At 43.1% G+C, this 18,544-nt stretch overlaps 1 protein-coding gene across 1 annotated transcript in view; it reads left to right on the forward strand.

Annotated features, from left to right (window-relative positions):
- LOC137538785 (neural-cadherin-like) overlaps window positions 1–18,544 on the forward strand; it is a 242,347-nt gene that overhangs the window by 169,071 nt on the left and 54,732 nt on the right. The window contains exons 19-21 of the mRNA XM_068261105.1: window positions 678–771; window positions 3,508–3,692; window positions 12,996–13,222. Of these exons, the coding sequence (XP_068117206.1) occupies window positions 678–771; window positions 3,508–3,692; window positions 12,996–13,222 (506 nt within the window). The remainder of the gene's footprint in view (window positions 1–677; window positions 772–3,507; window positions 3,693–12,995; window positions 13,223–18,544) is intronic.

The following is an 18,544-nucleotide window of genomic DNA, read 5'->3' on the forward strand; positions in this document are numbered from 1 at the left end:
TCCGATTGCAAGAAAGTTGATGAGGGGTACACCTATGTTTTTGTTAACAACACACTGGGGAAGGTGAGGAAGAGCTAAAAGCTTTATTACACATTGAGCAGGGAGGAAATGGGCTGGGAGATGATGACATTCTGTTGGGGTGTAATGCTAGCCACCGAGAGTTCATCTCTAAGCTGCAGAGAGCGGAGGTGGGTGGAGTCATGAGATCTACTGAGAAGTGAGACCAGTTCCCTGGCTGTAGGAATGTCCACGCTACATTCTGAGTCATGTGAAATAACCATTCCAAATAGAATGTCTCGGGATCTGCATCAAGTAGGTAAAGAGTTTGAGTAATGGCATCGTCCCCCTATTCACCTTTACTAGCGTGGAGAAATCTGATAGGGTACGCTAGGGCTTTAAGTTCTTAGATCATTTATAGCCTAGAACAAATGAGGCCTAATGTCATCTAGAGCGATGATAACATACTGAAGTCTTGGTGACATCCAGAGAGGCCGGGGGGCAGAGATGCACTCCGAAGGGTCCCCTCTGTCTCCCGGGCCGACAGCTGAGCAGTCCTGATTTAAGAGCCTCCATAAATCTCAGCATTTTGTATTTATGGCAGTAATTATCCCAGGCTGTCTGTTCCCAGAGATGATTGAAAATGACCATGTCGTGTATTTCTTGTCTCCCCTGTACAGCGGCCCGCTCCCCGGTCGAGGTTGGCAAGGTCTTCGCTCCAGATGAAGATGATTGGGACAATAAAACATTCACCGCCGTCTCGGAAATGCCTGCGTAAGCTCCTCGCTGTAATTCACGCCAGCCGACAAGTCAGGCGATGAGACTGTTTCATTACGCTCTGCCCTCACTCTGATTGGCTTTTGGGGACGTGTCGAGGTTTGAAACAATGCCGTAGATCTCAGTGAGCGTCTAGGAAGGAAGTTACTAAAGATTAATTAGGCTGAGACTTTTACGGAGGCTCCACATTTGTAGCAGAGATATTGAAAAGCGGATCAGACTGACTGCGTTCCCAACGACCGGCTCTTCTGAGCGTTCCTGATGTGGTTTCTGGCTGTCTGAGATTAGAGCGCTACCTTTTCCCTGGCTGCACACTGGCCAATCACCAACCGCCCTGACTGCTGAAGTTTGCAGAGGATTTCATGATTTTGATATCTGGAGAAATTTAGCAAAAACGTCAGAGAAATTTGGTTATTTGTGTGCTTGGGAAAATGTTGTGATTTCTCAGCTGAGGAGAGTCCCCTCTTTGGTATTTTAGGCAGTTCAAAAGCATTTTCATTACAATTGTACCTCTAGCAGCCAATCAGGAGATGCCATTTATCAAGAAGAGGTCCTGTTTCAAACCCTATATTGTCCTTACGTTACTTTTTTCTGTCCATAATTATCTTATACTAACTTTCAGGACGCTTAGGCTGTATTCACAGTGGGACGTTGCGTTTTGATGTGACGTTAAAGTCAAGTTAAGAGGTAACGCACTGCAAGCAGTTAGTTACCGCAACGCAACATTTTTTAACGTGACTTGAACGTCGCACTGTGACCGGCCCATAGGATTAGCATTGCAATGCAGTAAGCTGCGTTATAAGACTTTATAACGTGTGACCATAATGTTACACTGTGAATGCGACCTAAGCCTACGTTTCCACTAGCGCGCTGCAATTCCGTTGCGGAAAATGCGTAAACGAATTTGCATGCAGATGCGAATTCATACGAAAACGTATGCATTTTCACGTATTTTTGTAAGTGTGCGAATTTAACCATGTCAGTGCCTGTGTGCCTTTACATTAATTTTACGCGAAACCGTACGCGAATTCGCATGGAAAATTCTCATAGCAAAAACGCATACGATTTTTGTATTAATTACATTACATGCGAATTGCACACTATGCTTTGCGGTGTGCGAACTCTGATGGCTCTGCTGTACAGATTTTTTCTGCACAGTCCTGCGCGCAGATTTTTTTGCTAGTGGAAACAGGACTATTGACTTGTATTGGTTATGCGAATCTGCTTGCAAATTCATGCTAGTGGAAACGGCCCTTATTCTCCTAACCTTAATTCCGCTAGTACTAGTCCTCCTAATCTTAGTTTTGCTAATTCTTCTGTCCCTTATCCTGCTGACCCCAGTTCTCCTAACCCTAATTTTGCTGACCCTAATTCTGATAAAAATAATTATTCTGATAACTTTCTCCTAACCCTTATAATTTTTATATCTCTAATTTTATGGACCCTTAGTTTCCCAATTTAATTGTTCTAACCTCAACCCTGCTCTTCCTATCTCTAATTTGGCTATCCCTTATTTATCTGAACCCAAAATATAATTGCCCTATTCCTAATTTTCCTAATTCTATCTCTGCTATTGCTATGCCTAATACTCATAATCCTTATTATGCCATCCTTAATACTCAAGAGCCTAATTCTGCTAAAGGTGCCCATTAGTGATACAATCTTTATTGTACAATCTTACCACTTCTAAAAGTAATGAGGGGTGTCCGGTTGATTAAAATCAGATGATGAACCACAGGAACCGAGAAAAGGACAAAAAACACCAGGAGCACCCAATAGTGTAGTATTTTTAGGCAATTAAATAAAGTGTGAAACAAAACTGGGTTGCTATTAGGCAACCACAATATCAGGCTGGTGGAGGATTCAGTCTCCGCAGGGATTGTTTATATTTATACTTACCTGTGGCATCCTCCAGCCCTATGAGCAACGGGGCCTCCCCCCGCCGTCCTCCTCGGGTCCCCCGGTTCTGCCGCTATAGCTCCCGGTAATCTGGCAGTAGCTGCCTAGTACACAGGTGCAGCTCGGCACTCCAGAAGATGGGAGTGCGGCAGGGGTGCACGCAACTGAGCCACGCATGTGCAGAAGGCAACGACTGGCGGCGACTGACCGGATTACCTGGAGTCGTAGAGGATAGCGAGGGAAGCCCTGGGTGCTCATGGGCCTGGAGGAAGCCCCAGGTAAGTAAAAATAATGGCCAGTGTACCATCTCTGGTACACTTTAAGCCTAATTATTTCTAGCTCTTGAAAGTATTAGGGATAGGGTTAAAAGAATTAGGGTTAGAAGAAGGGGTTGCAAGATTTAGGTTTAGTGTTCAAAATGTTGGGTAGGGTAAAAGAATTAAGATTAGCAAGGGGAAAAATAGCTCAGTCATAACTCTTTGCTGCTTTCCTAACAACTTGCAGATGTTGTGAGTTATGGTATTTTAATAAAGCGAGCTTGGTGGCTGGGCTAGAGTTACTGGCTGCGTGAATACACTGGGTTAGGGTTATCAATACTCAGGTAAGAGGTTAGTGTTAGGGTTCATGTCACGTAGGTTGGTGTTAGACTAGGATGAAATGTTGGGCTTGAGATTATGCATTTTATTGGAAGCGTTTTCAGGTTAGACACACGAGACAGGGTACTCAACATTCAACAATAGAAAGGTATCAGCATGTCTTTAAAAATGTGTCTACATAAGAGTCGTATAAGTCCTTTTTGTAGTTTGCTTGATGAGTTCTGTGTTCATTGTTTAGGCACTTCTCACTGGAAACAACCACCGGAGCACTGATAATGCTGGAGAACGCTGGACAAGGTGTCTACAACCTAGAGGTGAAGGTGTCGGATGGGGTTTGGCCAAATGTCACTTCCACCGTGAGAATCCATGTGAAGGAGGTCAAAAGCGACGCCATTTACAATTCCATGTCTCTGATGATAACAAGTATGTACTGACTACGGCTGTCACCTCCTCACAACATCCCAATCCTTCCCAATCCAATGTCTCACCTTCCTTTCTAAATTAAGAGACCACCAAGGTATGCCCTTCTGATCTCCAAGCTTGGCTACTGCACCCAGGGCCGGATTACCGACCAGGCAACAAAAGCAGTCGCTTGGGGCCCCATTCAGAGTCAAAGGGGCCCCATTAGCACATAAACCAGCCCTTGCCATCCTGTCAGCGGTGGTTGGAAGGTATAATGGTTAAAGGGACTCTGAGCAGTGCAGTAACTATGGAAAGATGCATATCATTTTAAAGCTCTCTTTCTCCTCTTTCCAATGATATCTAAACGGCTGCTCTATGCCTTTTAGTTTTCGATATTTTCGCGATTGAAATCGCGGCCACAGGACGACTTTTCTCCAAAGTCAGCGGTGGCTGGATGGTATAATGGTTAAAGGGACTCTGAGCTGTGCAGTAGCTATGGAAAGATTCATATAATTTTAAAGCTCTCTTTCTCCTCTTTCCAATGATATATAAACAGCTGCTCTATGCCTTTTAGTTTTCGATATTTTTGCGATTGAAATCGCGGCCACAGGACGACTTTTCTCCAAAGTCAGTGGTGGCTGGATGGTATAATGGTTAAAGGGACTCTGAGCAGTGTAGTAACTATGGAAAGATTCATATCATTTTAAAGCTCTCTTTCTCCTCTTTCCAATGAAATATAAACAGCTGCTCTATGCCTTTTAGTTTTCGATATTTTCGCGATTGAAATCGCGGGCACAGGACGACTTTTCTCCAAAGTCAGTGGTGGCTGGATGGTATAATGGTTAAAGGGACTCTGAGCAGTGCAGTAACTATGGAAAGATTCATATCATTTTAAAGCTCTCTTTCTCCTCTTTCCAATGAAATATAAACAGCTGCTCTATGCCTTTTAGTTTTCGATATTTTCGCGATCGAAATCGCGGCCACAGGACGACTTTTCTCCAAAGTCAGTGGTGGCTGGATGGTATAATGGTTAAAGGGACTCTGAGCAGTGCAGTAACTATGGAAAGATGCATATCATTTTAAAGTTCTTTTTCTCCTCTTTCCAATGATATATAAACGGCTGCTCTATGCCTTTTAGTTTTTGATATTTTCACGATCGAAATCACGGCCACAGGACGACTTTTCTCCAAAGTTGGCAGCTCGATTCAGCACAATGCAATGAAATATAAGAAACCCAGGGGGATATAATTACAAACATCATGCTGGTAGGTGTGAGGATGTAATGAATTAGTTGTGGGTATGCTTAAAGGCATATCCACAGGCATTGCTTGGAGTCCCTTTAAGGGCTCTGCCGCTGACACAGGAGACCAGGGTTCGAATCTCAGCTCTGCCTGTTCAGTAAGCCAGCACATATTCAGTAGGAGACCGTAGGCAAGTCTCTCTAACACTGCTACTGCCTATAGGGCACGTCCTAGTGGCTGCAGCTCTGGCGCTTTGAGTCCACCAGGAGAAAAGCGCGATATAAATGTTATTTGTCTTGTCAAATGATGCCGTGCGCTGCTGATTGTCTTCAGAGCCAGGCTCTCCTCCTAGGTCCCCCTCCTGCTACTGTGCGCTCTGCCGCTGCCCACTCCACCCTCCCTTCCCACAGAGAACCACAGCTGCAGCAAGAATGATAGCAGCAGATGGCAAACGCTCACTCACCTATCCATGATCCAAGCAATAGAGATCCCGTCATCTGAAACCTATCTGTCTCTTCTACAGTGCAGCCGCTCGCTCTGAACTTCCTGATTCTCAGATCAGACATGAAGTAGGAAGTAGTAATAGTAGTAGTAACAGAGCGGCAGCACTCTAGAGGAGACAGATGGGCTCCGGATGATGGGACCTCTATTGCTTGGAGGTGAATATGAGTCATCTGGTGCTGTCATTCTCCCCCGCTGCGGCTGCCTTCTCTGCTGGACTATCGTATTCACTGGGATGGAGGCTGCATGGTGGCTGTCTAGTTTGGGAGGATTGTTGTTCGGTGGTGGGAGTGGTTATGTAATTCTGTCTGGGGAACGGCTTCCGGTTTGGCGGTGTCCAGAGCTTTCTGCTATTGCCAGGCTGGAGATGCAGGGGGAAAGTGCTGCTGCTGTGATATCTGGTGCCCTCTTCACAGGGGTGCCCCAGCCCCTGAGTGCAAATGTCCCAGCCATTCATCTCTCACTCTGCATTTTGCCGCTGCTATTCCCTGCATTGTGCACCCACAGAGGAAAGCGTGCTGTTGCCCATAGCAACCAGTAGCTCGGCTGCCCGGTGTGTGCGACATATTGCTGTGCAGCTGCATCTTCTGATTCTATTACGACATGATGGGGGGGCCCAAATCAGTTACTTTGCTTAGGGCCCCATTTAGCCTTAATCCGGCTCTGACTGCACCAGCCTCCTATTAACACACACGTCCAACTTAATGCACAACCAACCTCAAAACATGACCAACCGCACAAGTTGTTTACACGACAAGGACGTACACGCACACCAACCAACTAAACAACCAATTTACTTAAATACTATGCCCGCAAACTTGATGACAAACACAACACATGTCCGCATTCAAAAACAACAAAGTTGTTTAAAAGACTTGTACACACGTACCAACCTGCATGATAGCTGGGCAGGTTGATCCACCCTTTGGATCTGGCAAACAACCTGTTATCATCAGTTGGTCGTCTTGTTTGCCTGCCGTACACACGCCCAGCTATCTTTGAACCGATCTAGTTTGAAAGATAGTTGGGCAGATTGTTGGGACGTGTGCATGGGCCTTAATAACCACACTGACCACACTCTCACTTCTACAAGTTATCACAAAGTCCACCTCGAGACTGATCTCCTCTTGACATAATGCTATTCTAATGCATGTTCGTAACAATGATGCATTTTTTTTAGCACTTTGTAGAATACATGGAGTGGTTAAAAATTAGTAAATGTCCCTCAAAGGACCTCATAATCTATTGTCCTCACCACAGTGTATGACCAGGATTGGAGAGAGGAGCCATTGAACCCACTAGTATATTTTTGAAACTACTAAAAGCATAAGGAATACTAAACTAAGTTCAAATTATCAACTCCAACAGGATTGCAGTATAAAGCATCCGATTTTATTTTTCAAGCATTAAAATATTCTAAAAAGACAGTCTCACCCGCCATGTGCACATGATGTGTAATAAAGTTGAAGCATGCCTGAAAAAAAACAAAAAGATACATGCAGTATATTATCAAAAAATCGTACATCCGATTGCTATATCATCCAAGCAGGGCTGGATTCTGGAAAGGCCAAACAGGCCCGGAGCCTTGGGCGGCTGCAGCCAAAAGGGGCACCTGGACATAAAATAGGATCTGCTACATATGAAAGAGGAGGCTGAAAATAGGGAGCAACACAAGAAAAATGGAAGCTGATGCCCAAGGGAGCTGTTCATGATAAAGAGGGACTACAGTATATGGATGATACACATGGAAAAGGGCGGGGCATACTTGGCCTAGGGGTACAAAATGTATAAATCCGGCCTTCCATCCAATCCAAGTGGAATGTACGCTACAAATAACTGCTAAGTATACAAAGAACAGTCTCACCGGATCCTGTAGATGGTTGCTCAGCTCGCTCACTCTGAGTTGACTCCAGATGGATAGGATTCCGTGCTATGAAGATAAGCAGCAGACCACGTGTGCTCCAGAATGAGAAGTCCAGGGAGACTGTTCTTTATTATACACATCAGTAAACGTGCACAGAGCATTCATTTGCAACATATATATCACCTGGATGATATAATTCTCCATCTGGAGCATCCTGTATTGAGTGATAATTGCGCACTTTATGGAAATCCTTGGATGAACTTCACAGTGGGGGAGAAAACTTTAGGATCCATATTGATCAGATATAGCAATTGGACACACAATTTTTTTGATGATATATATATATATATATATATATATATATATATATATATATATATATATATATAGGAGCAGTGCTTTTCAGCGCTGCTAGATTTGGGCGCAGCCGGCGCCTCCATAGACTTCAATAGGAATCACTCCTATTGAAGCGCTCAGTGAGTAACGTCGGCTCCGTCAGAAGACGGAGCCGAAGTTGCTTAAAAACACAATAATTCGGCCTCCAGCAATCGCTGGAAGCCGAATTATTTCATTCCCCCACTATCCATGGCGGCCTGGAGGGGGAATAGTAATCACATCGGCCCGGACTTGTGCAGAAGCAGGATCAGCCATATACCGCTGTATCCTGCGCCCAAGTCTACCGGCGCCGATTTCAAACGTACTCATATATATATATATATAACGGGGATTGGCTGATGCGGCATAAGTGTAGTTTCTAGTAGTTTTTGGCTGCTTGAGAGTCATAGGCCTAGCTAGAAAACCAGGGCCGGATTTACCATAAGGCACTGTAGGCACGTGCCTACAGGCGCCTGATGATGGAAAGGCGGCTCACTTTCCTACCTAAGCTCCTCCCTGTCTTCTTCCCTATGCAGAACCCTGATGAGTGTGTAAATGAGAGGCTACTCACCTAGCTCTTGGCATTTCACTGCTGAGATCTCCCTTCGGTCAGGGGCACCTTTAGATACCTAAAACTTGGGGGCACCTCTAGCTACTTAATACTAAGGGGCACTTCTAGCTACTTAATACTGAAGTTCCTATAGGTACCTAATACTTGGGGTCACCTCTAGCTACTTAATATTAAGGGTTCTTGTGGCTACCTAATGCTAAGGAACACCTGTAGCTACCTATAGTGGGCAAGGGATGTAATTGAGAAGTGACAGCTGGGACATTCAGGACACTTGCGATGCAGTTTGGTGGAGGTTTAGCAGTAGGAGAACAGAGGCGCCAGCAGGATAAAAGTGGATAAAAACTTTAAAATTTTCTGGGAGGAAGTGGTGGACTTACCTCCATAAAGCAGACATGAAAGACTGTCTGAATAGTAGTCACATTTATTAATTAGTACCCCAAAACAGTGCAACACGTTTCGCAGGCCCAGCCCGCTTCATCAGCCATTAAAAATTGGGACAAGACAGAATTTCAGCAATAGCAGGTGTAGCGCCTCAGACGCTGAGGCGCTACACCTGCTATTGCTGAAATTCTGTCTTGTCCCCATTTTTATTGCCTGATGAAGCGGGCTGGGCCTGCGAAACGTGTTGCACTGTTTTGGGGTACTAATTAATAAATGTGACTACTATTCAGACAGTCTTTCGTGTCTGCTTTATGGAGGTAAGTCCACCACTTCCTCCCAGCAAATTTTAAAGTTTTTATCCACTTTTATCCTGCTGGCGCCTCTGTTCTCCTACTGCTATACCGTGTCCACCCCTGGTGGAGGGGTGATCTATCCCCTTTCGCATCTACAGAGAGCGACTTCTTATCCCTGAGTTAGGACAGGTCTAATCTCCTCACCTGCCTATACAGTGGTTGCCTGTGTGGTAACCCATGTTTGTGAGTATAATTTTCTCACGATAACCTTTACTTAATTTATGCTTAACATACTACACTATATTGGGCTCTCGGTTTCTCTACACTTTATGGTGGAGGTTTGTAGGTTTATGGAGGCTGAAGTCTAAAGTGCCAGGAGATCTGTGCCTATAGGCTCTTGTGAGGTAAATCCTGGCCTGTAGAAAACAATACTATACACCCCACACTGCATACTTACCATAAACAAAAACAAAACAATAAAACTAAAACTAAACCATAAACAAAACTAAACAAATTAAGACAAAGGACAGATTTAACGTAATGTAAAGGAGGTTTATCACTGTATGAAGGAGTGCAAAAGTAGATTTATGCATCCTGCAAGGCCAGGATTTCTGATTTTTTTTCCCTGGTTGCTGGAGTCTTCTGGTGAACTGAGTTCTGTCTTGCGGGGGTTTTACTGTATATACAGTATATATTTTTGTTTCAGGCGTGCTTGAACTTTAAAGAGGAGCTGTTAGGTATAAGGTCTCAGAGAAAATAAACACATATATCAGTAGCTAAAGATTGGCTGTACTTACATTACATATGCATTTCACTGTCCACGTTTGTACTTCACAGAATTTGTATATAGTATATGCAGAGATAGATGCTCCTGACAGCTCATGGCAGGCTCCATGTTTTTCTGTCAAATGTGTCGTCATGTCCTGCCTGCTTCCTGATCACAGATAAGCTCGTACTTGAACAACATAGTGTGCAGTGAATATTAATGAGTCATGTAGCTAGGAACAATAGCTGACTCCTGCAGTGTACTCTGCCCCGGAGATTTATCAGTGCTACGCGCTGGACTGAGTTACAAGCTGCTGAAACGTCTCATTAGCAGCCGAGGGGAGGGCCCCAGAATGCTTTGCAGTATAGTATGCGGCTTGCGTCCTCTTAGGTCTAACAGCTTTTCTGATAAGAACACATCAAAGGTAAAAGAGATTTTTATCTTCAATAATGCCTTTATGGCTTCCTTCTAAACTGTTTAACACAGGAGAATAGAGGTTTAAATTAGCTTCTGCAGCCTGACAGTTACTCTTTAATACATATCATGTGCACATGACAAGGGAGACTGTCCTTTCCCAATAGGGTAATTTTGGAATATTATAATGGTTGAAAAATAAAATCAGGAATCTCTACCACATGATACTAATAGTAGCCAAGAAACTTATATTTCAGAAATGGATCTATAGACAATCCCCTACGATTACCAACGTCAAGGAAGAACTTCTCAAACTTTTTCTGTTGGAAAAGCTTCATACGTTGCAAGACAAAGAGAAGAGAGCTAACAAATTCTTCAAAACTTGGAGACTTTTTATTCAGCATAACTTTCAACAACAGGAAATAGATAACCTTATGGAGAATTTTAAATACTCAGCGTGGTACTGCACACAACAACTATTGGGCACCCTGGGAAGACTTCAGATATCAAATACCTCTAATGCTGGGAATACACGTTTCGTTTTTGCCTTCGTTTTAGCCTTCGATTCGTTCGGTAAACGAATCGAGTGTTGAAAACGTATGTGAAAATAGTCATAATCTCATTATAGTTTCGATTAATAGACCCCAAAAAACGAACGACTAGTGATCGAACATGTTTGATATTATTTCTCTTTATCCATCTAATCGAGCCATTGGTAGGCTTGATGGCTGTTCAGATCGATTATATATTCGTTTATGCCGTCCGTCCCTGTACTACGTTTCGTTTCTTTGCAGCCTTCGATCATTGGAAAAACGAAACCATCAGAATCGGAAAAAAAAACGAAACCGTGGGTGGTGATATTAACCGTACGGTCGATTATTTCGGGATCGAAAAGGACAAAAGGCACAATCGAAACGAAGGTTTAAACGAAGGCAAAAACGAAACGTGTATTCCCAGCATAACTCGTAAATTATCTAGGTTTATTGAAGTGATGACTACCTGGTATTATCTATATGCCTTTTTCTTTTTTTTTGAGATATATAGAGATGGGCAATAGTGGTATACTATTCTCAAGGGTGGGATGGAGAGACCAAGGGAGGGTAAGGGGGGAGGGTGGGATTAGGGGAAGAAGAGGGTATATTGATTACCATATAAAAGCGATGTAGCAAAAAATATTGCAATGTTATGTTTATTAGCAAGCTGGTTGTTAAAGATAAATGCTCAGATGTACCGTCCTAGAGCTGGGCATATGGTACACCTGGTATGTATGTTAAAACTGTTTTTGAAAAATTCCAATAAAACACTTAAAAAAATAAATCAGATGTTTTATACTGTAGTGCTGTTGGATTTGATCAGTTGAACTTGGATCAGTACCCCTTATGCTTTCGTAGTTTGAATTTGGTTTTGGGCAGGACAAGTTGGTCACCCATACCATACCTTGATTTAGAATATATTTATGAAATGTGGGAGAACATACAAACATAACTAACACACATTGGCCCTATTTCAATTCACGTTTTCTCCTAAGAGATCATTTTTTATCTTCTATTTAAAAAAAAGCATCAAAAGGTACTGTCATAATTATTCTGAGTATTTTCTTGCTTGCTGGTGGCTTAAAATGCATTTTATTGATAAGATGTGCAAAATAGCACCTAGGAGAAAAAGCAAATTGAATTAGGCCCATAGTGACTTAGCTGGGATGTAATTCTGGACTCTAAGGCCTTGTACACACCTGATTTGTGGCTGCCTCTACCTCAAATGTAGTGTGTGTATAGCAGCCCCCGGTACCACCCCCCTCTTCTACCCATCCTTCCCGAAGTGCCCATACGAGATTTGGGCCCATAAGCAATTCACTTTTTCACCTGAGTTTTCTCCCAGGAGATAATTTTTTTATCTTTGATCTAAAGTAACTTCTCAGCACGTTTCAATTAAAAACGTACCAAAAAGTAGATGAAAAAGTGCTATCAAAACTATTTTGCGTATTTTCTTGTTTTCTGATGGCTTAAAAGGCATTTTATTGACAAGTTTAAAAATATCACCTAGGAGAAAACTTGGGGGAAAAAGTTAATTGCATATGGGCCCATGGTCTGCAAGATCATCTCATCCATGCACCAGTCAAGTCCATTTTGGAGAATAAGAAGTAGACACATGCAATTACCTTCTGTTTTAAGAAGGCAAACCTGCACTTTGTAGTGTTTTTATGTAGGTTACTTTTAGGTTCCGGGTCTCCATAACTTATCTGGAGACTCCGTATGCAGTGGCGTAACATTAGGGGGTACAGAGGCTGCAAACTCACCAGAGCCCTTGGCCCAGAGGGGCTCTAAATTAACTTCTGATTAGCTCTACTTTGGTGATATGCTGGTAATGATCACCTCCATATGTGCTTTGAACAGTGGTAATCATTAAGAAACATTTTTCTACCCTGTTTAAACCTCTGACATAATGACATTGTGGCTATCCCTTGCAGGTTTTAGTGCTCCATAACAATTGTATGTGTAAAGCACTTGGCGGGGCCCAATGTACAACTCGCACTGGGGCCCATATCTCCTTAGCTACACCACTGTTCGTATGCCTCCCCTCCTATGATTAACTGACCTTGGAAACATGGAGCTGGTGCTGTTTTACCATTAAAAATTCTTGTCTTCCTTCTGTCTCATTGTTTTCTGCCTGAACTCTTTTTAATATTGATGCCACTTATTAGCCTTCCACAGTTGGTACAGATTCGAGTTCATTTATTAAGGGATAACACATTTTTGTAAAAAGAGAGAATGAGTTCTTGCCAGTAAGAACCAATTGGATAACTCTTGTCACTTCTAGGTTGCCTCAGATAAGTCTTGGTTATAAAATGTTACTGCAGTTCTTCTGAGCTTGGCGGTAGACCTAACCCACAGTGTTATTCCTGTTTGTGTTCTTGTTAGATATTACTGCAGAAGAGTTTATTGAGAAGGATGAACATGGAGCCAGTAAGCTCGACCACTTGCAGAGGGTCCTGGCAGACATCCTACCAACTCAACCGGACAACATCCAGATCTTCAGCCTCTACAGCGAGGAGAGAGTGACTGAGCTCAGGCTTGCTGTCCGGACTTCCTCCTCTTACCACAAAGTTGCCAAGTTGCACAATGCGGTTGTCAAACACAAGGACAAGGTGGGTTTCTTGTTGTGCTTACCTGCTAGTGTAAGGTAATGCTGGTTTTTATGGAAATAATGTTCTGGCTTACTGAACAAAGTGGCAACTGATGAGCTGTAGAGGCCATAGTTCCTCTCTCCATCATCCCTAGGGAAAGACTTCAAGATGGATATAGAAGCTCATGGTTTAAAGCAAACTTTAACTGAAAATTAATAGTCAAAATAACTTACCCTTCTGTGTAGTCTACTCATCAATCTCTTTCTCCTCTCCCGTGTCCTGTTTGTCCACTGTGATCGATGGACTTTGAAAAATGCCAATGGCCCTGTAACAGCTTCCAGGTCAACACACTGTTCAACTGTAATATCACCCACTTGAGCCATAGGGAAGCATGGACATTACCTTGCACATCAGTTGTCCTTTCAGCTATAACTCACAACAACTGAGATATAACTGACACAGCAACTGATATATAAATACACATTTGTATACCCTTTCCACAGAGATATCTTAAAATGTTACTTTTAATAAATTGTTTTAAAATCGTAAAGCCTGTAAAATTGTTGCCATAATGCAGGGGTGTCAAACTCAAATATAAAGAGGGTCGAAATTGTACACTGGGGCCTAGTTGAGGGCAAACCTCAATGTCTACTAGCCACCTTCATCCCTTTTATATAGTTCCTTGGTGTCTATAGGCCCCCTTCCAACCCCTATACAGTTCCCTGGTGTCTAGAGGCTCCACCCGCCCCTATACAGTTCCCTAGTGTTTAGTGCTTTCACCCTACGGCCTCCCTGCTGTTCTAGGGCTTCACCTTCATTATAGTTTCCCTGGGGATCTAGAGTGGGCCTAAACATAATGCAAAGTGGGAAAACCACTTGAGAGCCAAATTGAAAGGCTCTGAGGGCCAGATTTTGCCCCTGGGCCGGAGTTTGACATGTATGCCATAATGTAACTGGGCGAGGGGAAGGACATTCACAGAGCCCTGTGAGTGAGGCTATATAAATCCTCACACCATAGGTAACCCCTCTTTTCCAGACTTTATCTTATCTAAACACCCATCACCCCACCATACAACCCAACGTGTTTCACCCTGTAAAAGATAGGGACTTCTTCAGGGATATTATAACAAAGTGCTAGAGTGCTCAAAGGTGCTATACAGATAATATAAAAAGATTAGACATGGAAAACAAAAAACAGCAACTGTGTCATAGCCTCACGGCTATTATGACAGGCAAGCAACTACAGGATCTTCTAAAAAAATTAGCATATTGTGATAAAGTTCATTATTTTTTGTAATGTACTGATAAACATTAGACTTTCATATATTTTAGATTCAAATACACACAACTGAAGTAGTTCAAGCCTTTTATGGTTTTAATATTGATGATTTTGGCATACAGCTCATGAAAACCCCAAATTCCTATCTCAAAAAATTAGCATATTTCATCCGACCAATAAAAGAAAAGTGTTTTTAAAACAAAAAAAGTCAACCTTCAAACAATTATGTTCAGTTATGCACTCAATACTTGGTCGGGAATCCTTTTGCAGAAATGACTGCTTCAATGCAGCGTGGCATGGAGGCAATCAGCCTGTGGCACTGCTCAGGTGTTATGGAGGCCCAGGATGCTTCGATAGCGGCCTTAAGCTTATCCAGAGTATTGGGTCTTGTGTCTCTCAACTTTCTCTTCACAATATCCCACAGATTCTCTATGGGGTTCAGGTCAGGAGAGTTGGCAGGCGAATTAAACACAGTAATACCATGGTCAGTAAACCATTTACCAGTGGTTTTGGCACTGTGAGCAGGTGCCAGGTCGTGCTGAAAAATGAAATCTTCATCTCCATAAAGCTTTTCAGCAGATGGAAGCATGAACCCACTTTTGAACCATAAACAGCGGCAGAAGCGCCTGACCTGGGCTACAGAGAAGCAGCACTGGACTGTTGCTCAGTGGTCCAAAGTACTTTTTTCGGATGAAAGCAACTTTTATATGTCATTCGGAAATCAAGGTGCCAGAGTCTGGAGGAAGACTGGGAAGAGGGAAATGCCAAAATGCCTGAAGTCCAGTGTCAAGTACCCACAGTCAGTGATGGTCTGAGGTGCCATGTCAGCTGCTGGTGTTGGTCCATTGTGTTTTATCAAGGGCAGGGTCAATGCAGCTAGCTATCAGGAGATTTTGGAGCACTTCATGCTTCCATCTGCTGAAAAGCTTTATGGAGATGAAGATTTCATTTTTCAGCACGACCTGGCACCTGCTCACAGTGCCAAAACCACTGGTAAATGGTTTACTGACCATGGTATTACTGTGCTCAATTGGCCTGCCAACTCTCCTGACCTGAACCCCATAGAGAATCTGTGGGATATTGTGAAGAGAAAGTTGAGAGACGCAAGACCCAACACTCTGGATGAGCTTAAGGGCGCTATCGAAGCATCCTGGGCCTCCATAACACCTGAGCAGTTCCTCAGGCTGATTGCCTACATGCCACGCCGCATTGAAGCTGTCATTTCTGCAAAAGGATTCCCGAGCAAGTATTGAGTGCATAACTGAACATAATTATTTGAAGGTTGACTTTTTTTGTTTTAAAAACACTTTTCTTTTATTGGTCGGATGAAATATGCTAATTTTTTGAGATAGGAATTTGGGGTTTTCATGAGCTGTATGCCAAAATCATCAATATTAAAACAATAAAAGGCTTGAACTACTTCAGTTGTGTGTAATGAATCTAAAATATATGAAAGTCTAATGTTTATCAGTACATTACAGAAAATAATGAACTTTATCACAATATGCTAATTTTTTGAGAAGATCCTGTAATATATTTCAGTTCTGCCAAAATCTTGTCAATACTGCAAGGGATCGTTGTTAGAATAAAACGGTGAGCTTCTGATGGTGAGGTTAGTATGTAATATTTATTTGCAGGCACATCATGTGTTTATTTAAATAATTTTACTAACTTCAGGTTCCCTTTAAAAACTGATGCTTTACTTTGGCCCCCTATTGAGTCACTTTCTATATTTTATGTTGAAAACTCATTTTCAGCAGTTTAAAAATGTTGTGAAAATTAATCAAATACAAAATACAAAGATAAATAAGGAAATAAGCAGGGAATCCAAATCTATTGTATTGCCTCCATAACCAGGGTAGATATGGGAACAGATGAATATTATTATACACACACATTATGGGATGACGTAGATATAGGCGATCAGTATTTCCACTTGTGGGTGAATGTTATGAACGACCGTCTTGTACCAGCAGTAGACTGCAGTATGGATGGTTGGTCACTAAGTACATAAGTGGTTTCCTGCGCATGTGCAGTGGAGGACCACGGAAAGGTGGGGCGAGGTAGAAGTGCACAGAGATTCAAAAAGCAGCCCCCCCCTCCCAAAAAAAAGCAAAACCATCCCAAAACATAACATAAAACAGATGAAATAATTAAAGAAGAGGGATATATGATCAGTTATGTTCTATTTAGCTGTGTCGTGTAAACAAATGTGCTTTTTAAGTATACCTAATATGGTAGAAGATTTTTGTTTTTCCCTGACCCGGGAGTCGAATTCATGACCTTATGCTTCACAGGCAGATGTAGTACCTCTGGCCCTTCTCAGCTGACTAGTTCCTGTCACTTTTCTGGCTGGTCATGTTGGGTGCAGTCAAAATAACATACCTCCACCTGGAGACCTTTATCTGTCCTAGATGACATTTTGTCACTCCGACAGGGACTTCACTACTTCTAAGGCATGAAGGAGATTCCTAGACCTTTTTAGAAGTACAAGAAATCTGCTTACTTTAGTCAGCAGTCTAGCTAACAGACATAATAGTCAATGCAGGATCTACTTCAGTGCCTGATTGCCTAGACGTTTTCGTGTCAGTGCACAAACCTTCTGCCAGACACTTATTAGTTAAAATCTATGTAATGAGTGCCAATTAGCTAGACTGTTGGCTGCAGTAAGTGTACTTACTGTATAAAATGTAGTATTAAAAGTTCACTCATTCGAACTGGAGAAGTTTATATGTGAGAGCGACAAAACATACCGCTTCCTAAATCTCCCGCCAAAATCAAACACCCCGGCGTCCCATAGCCACAAACATTGCAATGTATAGAATGCGTCGGTAGCTGCTGCACCAAAATGCTATCCATATACATCAGAATAATATACAGGACTCTATTGCAGGACAGTGACATACAGCAGCCCAGTCTCAGCCCAGCACAGTGACTGGATAGTAAATATGTAAAATACCGGTACCTAAAAAAAAAAAAGATAAAAAATACAAACCACATAAAAAGAAATTTATCATTAACCACCCTGGCGTTCTGATTAAATCGCCAGGGTGGCTGCGGGAGGGTTTTTTTTAAATAAAAAAAAAAACTATTTCATGCAGCCAACTGAAAGTTGGCTGCATGAAAGCCCACTAGAGGGCGCTCCGGAGGCGTTCTTCCGATCGCCTCCGGCGCCCATAATAAACAAGGAAGGCCGCAATGAGCGGCCTTCCTTGTTTTGCTTACATCGTCGCCACAGCGACGAGCGGAGTGACGTCATGGACGTCAGCCGACGTCCTGACGTCAGCCGCCTCCGATCCAGCCCTTAGCGCTGGCCGGAACTGTTTGTTCCGGCTACGCTGGGCTCGGGCGGCTGGGGGGACCCTCTTTCGCCGCTGCACGCGGCGGATCGCCGCGCTGCAGCGGCGATCAGGCAGCACACGCGGCTGGCAAAGTGCCGGCTGCGTGTGCTGCTTTTTATTTCATTAAAATCGGCCCAGCAGGGCCTGAGCGGCAGCCGCTGGCGGTGTTGGACGAGCTGAGCTCGTCCAGACCGCTCAGCTGGTTAAAGGATACCCGAAGTGACATGTGACATGATGAGATAGACATGTGTATGTACAGTGCCTAGCACACAAATAACTATGCTGTGTTCCTTTTTTTCTTTCTCTGTCTGAAAGAGATTGGCCTGGTGCACACCAGAGGAGTTTTTCTGAGCGTTTTGAGTTTTTAAATCTCCTGCTAATGTTATCCTATGTGTCTGTGCACACTGGAGCAATGAGGTTTTGTAAAAAAAAAACCATAGCATTACATTGGGAAGAGCTTGTGAAACCTCTAAAGGCTATCCATGGCGATGGATACACGCGGTTCCCACCAATGCGATTCTGCTCGGAGAACCATCTGTCTCTAGAGTTTATCAGCAACCGACCTAACGGGACTTTACTGTACCACAGGCCTGCGTCCAATCAGCATTCAGGGAATTTCATATATATAGGTGAGTGCATCAGAAAAGTGGCGGGAAGATGGAATCTTGCTGTGTGCATGCTGATCTTGCCTGGAGTAAGCGGTAAACTCCTGGGAGTGTATAT

The sequence above is a fragment of the Hyperolius riggenbachi genome, chromosome 11 (genome assembly GCF_040937935.1).
Source record: "Hyperolius riggenbachi isolate aHypRig1 chromosome 11, aHypRig1.pri, whole genome shotgun sequence".
NCBI classification, from domain to species: Eukaryota; Metazoa; Chordata; class Amphibia; order Anura; family Hyperoliidae; genus Hyperolius; species Hyperolius riggenbachi.